At 47.4% G+C, this 6,333-nt stretch overlaps 1 protein-coding gene across 3 annotated transcripts; it reads right to left on the bottom strand.

Moving 5' to 3' along the window:
- Positions 1 to 526: 526 nt before the first annotated feature.
- Positions 527 to 5,688, bottom strand: ZBTB14 (zinc finger and BTB domain containing 14). Of its 3 annotated transcripts, none has more exons than XM_027886336.1 (3): positions 5,460 to 5,688; positions 3,508 to 3,588; positions 527 to 3,103 (listed from the first exon to the last, which is right to left on the bottom strand). In XM_027886336.1, the coding sequence occupies exons 2-3, from the start codon at positions 3,508 to 3,510 to the stop codon at positions 1,760 to 1,762; spliced, it is 1,347 nt and encodes a 448-aa protein (XP_027742137.1). In that variant the 5' UTR covers positions 3,511 to 3,588; positions 5,460 to 5,688; the 3' UTR covers positions 527 to 1,759. The 3 variants fall into 3 exon arrangements, with proteins under 3 accessions (XP_027742137.1, XP_027742136.1, XP_027742138.1); XM_027886335.1 differs by lacking the exon at positions 5,460 to 5,688 and adding an exon at positions 4,706 to 4,819; XM_027886337.1 differs by lacking the exon at positions 5,460 to 5,688 and adding an exon at positions 4,211 to 4,280.
- Between the last annotated feature and the right edge of the window lie 645 nt (positions 5,689 to 6,333).

The following is a 6,333-nucleotide window of genomic DNA, read 5'->3' as shown; positions in this document are numbered from 1 at the left end:
TTTTAAAAAAATATATTGGTAAAGGTCCAAAGTTTACATTTTCTAAAATATTAAGTTCATGTTTTATTTACAGACCAGCATTCAAACAATTACTGGCATTGTAAGATAACTGTTTAACCTGATAAGTACATGAATAAAATGAAGCTGTAAAAAAAAAAAAAAAACAACTCAACCAAACAAAGAAACCCCAATAACAGAAGTTCCATATAACAGTTCCAAAAACACTTTTTAAATTTCTTTTTAGAAAAGCAAGATGTGATGTACCATACAGTAACTTACCAGAAACTGATCTAACACTTCCATATGCTATAGGTATTGCAAGTGACCAATGTTACTACAATGTGCCCAAGAGTGTGTTTTTTTTGCCCATTCCAACTTCAAATGAAGTTTTCACAACAGTTGTAGTATTTACAAATTTAAAAGAAAGGCTCGATACCCTTTGGATTACCATAACCACTGTTATCATGTCTTCTCTTGCTGACTACACACAGGAGATTGCAATCCAAAGACAACCTATTTTGTTGACTCTGTGAGTTAACTATTAAATTAGCAGCATGTACGCCAGCTTGTCTTAAAAAAAAATAGGCAAGACCAAGCAACCAACTAGTAGCGAACACTCACTCTGGATCAATTACAACTGAATCCACTCACTGAAGTGTCTCTCTTGCTGAGAGGTGGTGAATCAGAAGGTGGAAGTTTTTAAATTTGAACAGGACCTATGAGCTGGTATGACAAGCCATGACACGATCCCCAGTTGAACACTGTGGGCAGGTATGTGATAGCCTGTGGTTGTGCTCTGCAGCTCCAGGAGTCTGGCAGTGACAGGTCACTTGCCAGTGCAGCTAAACTTCCTGTGCTCCAAGAAACACTCCTTTGCCTTCACTGTGTGTTAGGTGAACCGAAAGCTGCATAATAAAAACCACAGCCTCAGGCTGTATTAGCTTTAACTGATTTCTACTGGATTTGAGTAAGGAGCATGTCTCATCCGTGCTGCACCCTTTATCCTTTGTGGCCCGGTCCCGTCTCCAGGGCCCTGTATAAGAGTGAACATAAAAACAAATGAGGCAAATTTTTTTACCCACTGAAGGGGTTGGTGAATGCCATGACACTGCTGCTTTGCCAGCCAGAATCACTGTGAATAATGCAGTTTTTTCAAGAAATCAAGTATTTAATCAAACTTGCCACCTTGATTAAAATAGAGGGTATCTGGGGGAATGGATTAAGAAGCAATTTCATTTTGATCACCATCCCCCTTGCACTCTATTGTAACTACCTAGATTAAGTGAAAAAAGGAGGAATTAAAAAGCTTGGGTAATCAATGTCTGCTTCTCAAAAAATTGTAACACCTTCAGAATTAAGTATTTCCATTCCATGTTTGTGATTTTTGAGATTTCAGCGTTTTCAAACTTACTGATTCTTACTGATTGCAAAGTTTATGTTGTATGCAGTATTCCGTACTGAACGGAATAAGTATCAGCCAGCAATGATCCCTGTTTTATAGAGAACTTGATCACATTCTCAAATTAAAGCAGGTATTAGTGCATTATACTGCTAATGACAACAAAACTGCTTCACATTCTAAGAATATCCATCTCTGAAATGTTTTAAAATACCTAACCAAGCAATGCTATGTATTCCTATGTAACATTCAATCCTCTAAAAATATGCTTTCTTGAAAAACTTCTCAGTCTAAATGTATATCAACAATAGCTTTTGTTCATTTCTTATATTATTTCTGATAAAGTTTCTGCTTTAGTTTTTAACTACAAGCTATAGTTTCTAATTGCTGCTCTGCTTCTGCAGCCATGGCTGCTGCCTGTAACTGTTCTGTTTCACTCTGGATGGAATTGGCTGTAGTAACTTGTTTTCTTTCACTGTGCATATTGTTCTCATGCCTTTTTAGGTCAGAAGCCTTAGCAAAAGCTTTAGTGCAGGAACTGCAGACAAAAGGTTTCTCTCCTCGGTGTCTTCTTTCATGGTCCTTGAGATGGGACTTGTGCTTGAAAGCCTTATCACACATATGGCATGCAAATGGCCTCTCGTTACTGTGAACTCTTTCATGCTTTTTCAGATCTGGTGCACGAATAAAAGACTTTCCACACACCTCGCAACTGTAAGGCTTGTAACCTGTGTGTATTTTCAAGTGCTCTTTCAAATGAGCTTGTGTGGTAAAGCCCTTTGTACACATTTCACAAACAAACGGCCTATCAGCAGTGTGTAACTTTTCATGTTTCCTCAATCGCGCTTCATCCGAAAAGGTCTTGCCACAAGCCTGACACACAATATGTTCCCTGTGACCATAAAGTAAGTACTCAAACTTCATATCCCCAGCTGCTGTGGTCCAGCCTGGTGTCTGTTCATCTTTCACTTCACTTATGCCATCGTTAAATGTCAAAGCCTGAGGGGTCTGAGATCCTAAGTCTTTAGATTCAGTTGTTTCCATAGGCTCTACTTCTTGGCCATAGCAGTTTACTTTTCGAACTTCTTCACTTCCCAACTCTTTCAGAATTGCCTCTTGCACTCTCAGGGTAGTAGTTGGTGACTTTCCATCTTCCTGACTTGGGGGAGTTCCTTCCACTGTCACATCTGATGGACTATCATCATGATCTCCAATTTCTTCCACCTCATCATCTTGTGTATCATTAGGTTCTCCCATAGGACGGTTTATTTTTAGACAGTACTTGCTCTTGGACTGTGTGTTGTCTTCAGGACTAGAAACATCACGTTTTTGAGAGCAGAGTTTATCAAGAAATCGAATACCCAGGATCTGGCCGGAAGACATCATCAAATTTACATCCTCTTTCTTAACAGATATTTTTGCAGTATACATGTAATTGAGAACTTCCTCAAAAATATCAGAACGAAGAAAATCTATTTCTATTACTGATGAACTATCAACTTCCAGTTTCTTGAAAAGCTTTTTGAAGTAGGTACTGCAAGCAGCAAGCACACACCTATGGGCTCTGAATTTAACATCTTCAACCACAATAGCTATGTCACAAAATTCTCCTTCCAAACGTTGTTCATTCAGTGTTTTCAGGAACACGGTTTTGTGATCGTCGTCATTATATTTAATGGTTTCAGACATACTGATGAAAAACTCCTGTAAAATAACAACGGAAAGTTTTGTAATTTTTATAAAGCAGTCTGAGTCATAAAATCCCAACAGACAAAACCATTTACATACTAAAAAAAAGTCAAATAATTTTTTTCTTAATATGATCAGAAAAAGCTTTTAGATTACATAAGCATTACTCTGAAACTTATTTTAAAATTGTGAATACATAAAGATCTTTCCCTTTGATTTTACAATTATTCCGTTTTATTTATTGATTCAGTTATACAAAACCGGAAACCTTCTCTGTGAAGTTGCAGTTCTCAGTAAATGTATGATCCAACTTTTAAGTAATTCTTAAAGCTAAAGCAAACATTAATACTACAAATGTGTAAGAAATACTCTGTGTCAGCACAACAAACTAAATGTGAAATATCAAATACAAGACTTACCATGAACAACGCGGGATATTTTCTGAGCAAGTGATTATTAAATATTTGACAGATTAGCCCTCAGACTGGGCCACTTTCAGCCTGAAAGACAGGAAGGTAATAACATTTCAAGAAATTATAAGATCTATTCAGAAAATTATTTTCAATTTGTGAGTTTCAATTATTTTATGTTAGACAAAATGCACTGTTAAACTACTCAGTTATTTTTCAGTGGTACTACAGTTCTACTTGATAAACTGATCTGATAGCATTGTTGATATAAACCATGTGTTTACTTTCCTCTGGCTACTGCATTTCCCTGGCTCCACTTTCCTGCTACTTACTTTGCACTACATCTAAAAGTCTGAAAAACCTCCACAGGAATCACTACAGTCAATCCAGTAATCAACCCATCAAGAAGGTGATTAGTCTCCTGCTGAACCAGATATCTGAACAAGCCTAGCAGACGGTCTGGCAAGCAGACTGAGCATCCCAAAGGACAGCAGACTGTGCTATGGGTGGATGAGCATCAAGGACCAGGGAAAGAGATACCAAGTGTGCCAGATCTCCAAACAGTGGAGATACCCGAAGAGCAGAAGGATAATACAAGACACATAATTCAAATTATTCAATCCCAATTGCTGGCATCTAATTGTGACAGAAGATGAAAATATAACAGAAAGGAGGGAAATTTAATAATGGTTCAGAACAAATCTTCCATCACCTGGCACAGAGCTGCTGAGAACTTCTTTCCTATATTCTATGACACTCTGCAACAGGCATGATGACAAGTAGGCAACTTCCACTTTGGAAGACCAAAATTCTTTTCTTAGTCCTAAATAATCTGATGTTAAGATAGCCAGATAGGGATCGCATAAATATTTGAAATACACTAAAGAAAACAAAACCAAAAAAACACTCCTGTGTATTTTTCTGGGCTGTCTGAGTCTGCTGGCCCAGGAAAACGTATCAATCCAGCACCGAAGAGGGCAGGACAACCACCATTTCAAGAGGATACGTTTAGAGCTCCTTGCAAACTGGGAAAAATGCTTTTTCTTCAAACAAGTAGCAAAACGTCAGTGCTAATAATCTAGTAGCAATTGTACCCTGTTCTGTTAAACAATATGCAACTTTGCTGCAGTTCTGTTGACGCTTCCTAAGAGAGAATTACTTATTGAGGTAATCGGCTGAATTAATTCTGATTTATTCCTTCACACACTTTTTACACAACCGCTACCACCGCCGGGACGTGGGGAGGTGTGTCCTGGAGGTTGTGCCTGCTCGGGACGCGCTCAGTGCCTGCCCACGCCTGTTCCCGCGGCTGCCGTGCCCGTGGCCGCGGAGGCGCACGCCCGCTCCACGCACCCGCCGGCGGGGACGCGGCGCGGGCGGGTTCCCGGCGGGGACCAGCCCAGCTCCTGCCACGCCGCCCGCGCTCCCGCACCGGCGTCGGGGGCGCCCGCGAGCAGCAGCGGCCACTCTCCGGAGCGAGCCCGGCGCTCCCGCCGCGCCTCCTCACGGGGCTGCGCAAGGACGGCGCCCCGCTCGCTCGCTCCCTCCCTTCCTCCCTCCCTCGCTCCAACGGCTCCCGCCGCCTGGATGCGGCCGCGCGCCCCTTTGTTGCGGTGGCGGCTGCAGCGCGCGGGGCCCGCGCGCCACAGCGCATCCATCGCTGGATGCGTCCTCCTCTTCCTCCTCCTTCTCCTCTCCCTCTCCCTCCCATCGCCTGCGGGAGGCAGGCGCGCGACGGCTCCGGGGCAGCGGGCGCGCCCGCGGCGCCGCCATCTCACCCAGCGCGCGCTGCCGGGGCTGTAACGGCGGCGGCCGCGAGCGGGGGAGGGAGGGGAGGGAGGAGGAGGAGGCGGAGGGAGGGAGAGGGCGCGCGCGGGAGAGCGCGCGCGCGCAGCGCGGCGCCGGCCCGGCCGCCGCGCGGGAGCGGCGCGGGGGGGCACCGGGAGAGGGCTCGCGCTTACCTGCAGCCCGCGCGCGCGCGCGGAGCCGCGCTTCCCAGGGGAGCGCGGGGGGGCTCTGCTGCCGCCGCCGCCGCCACGCGGGAGGGGCACGGGGAAAAGGGAAGGGAGGAGGGAGGGAATGGGGGGGGGGAATTTGGGGAGGGGGCTTCGGGGGGGGGGGCCTGCGCGCGTCTCTCCGGCCGTCACCGCCGCCTCCTGCACGAGCACTCCAGTGCGCGCGCGCGCGCGCCGGGGGCGGGGGGGTGGGGGTGCGTGCATGCGCGGTGCGAGCAGAGGGCGCGCCCGTGCCCGGGGAGCGCGGAGGAGGAGGAGGAGGAGGCGGGGGCGAAGGCGAGGCGGGCGCGGGGGTCGCGGCGCGCCGGCCCCTACCACTCTCCTCTCCCACCCCTGGGGGGCGCGCACCGCGGGGGCGCGCGGGGCGCAGCCGTTCCCGCCCCGCCGCGGGCACCCGCCCCGCCGCGCCTGCGCCCGCCGCGTGTGCGAGCCCGGGGCGCGGGCACCCCCTCCCTGCCCCGGCAGGCGGCGCGCGGCCGCGAGCGCGGCGCGGGCTCGGCCCCGAGCGGGAGCGGCGCGGGCGGTGGGCGGTGCTCGGGGGCGCGCCCGCGCGTCACAGCCGTGGGGGGACGAGGTGGGAGCGGGAGAGGCGGCGGGAGCGGGAGGTTGATGAACTTCAAGGTCACTTCCCACCCAAAGCAGTCTATGATTCTATGAAATCTGTTAAGTATTTCTGAATCCTGTACAAGAATCCTCTCCAGTGTGCAAGGAGCTTCCCTTTTACAGTTTCACAGCATGCTAATTTTTTCTTCAACAGTGCCTAAAACACTCCTGCAATAAACTTACTACTCCTGAGAAACAAGTAGCTGCTGTTTTATCA

The sequence above is a fragment of the Empidonax traillii genome, unplaced genomic scaffold (genome assembly GCF_003031625.1).
Source record: "Empidonax traillii isolate 1590-97213 ecotype Southwest subspecies unplaced genomic scaffold, ASM303162v1 scaffold186:size1492175, whole genome shotgun sequence".
Lineage (NCBI taxonomy): Eukaryota > Metazoa > Chordata > Aves > Passeriformes > Tyrannidae > Empidonax > Empidonax traillii.
Note: the sequence above shows the minus strand (reverse complement) of the source record. Positions and strands in the feature narration are given on the sequence as shown.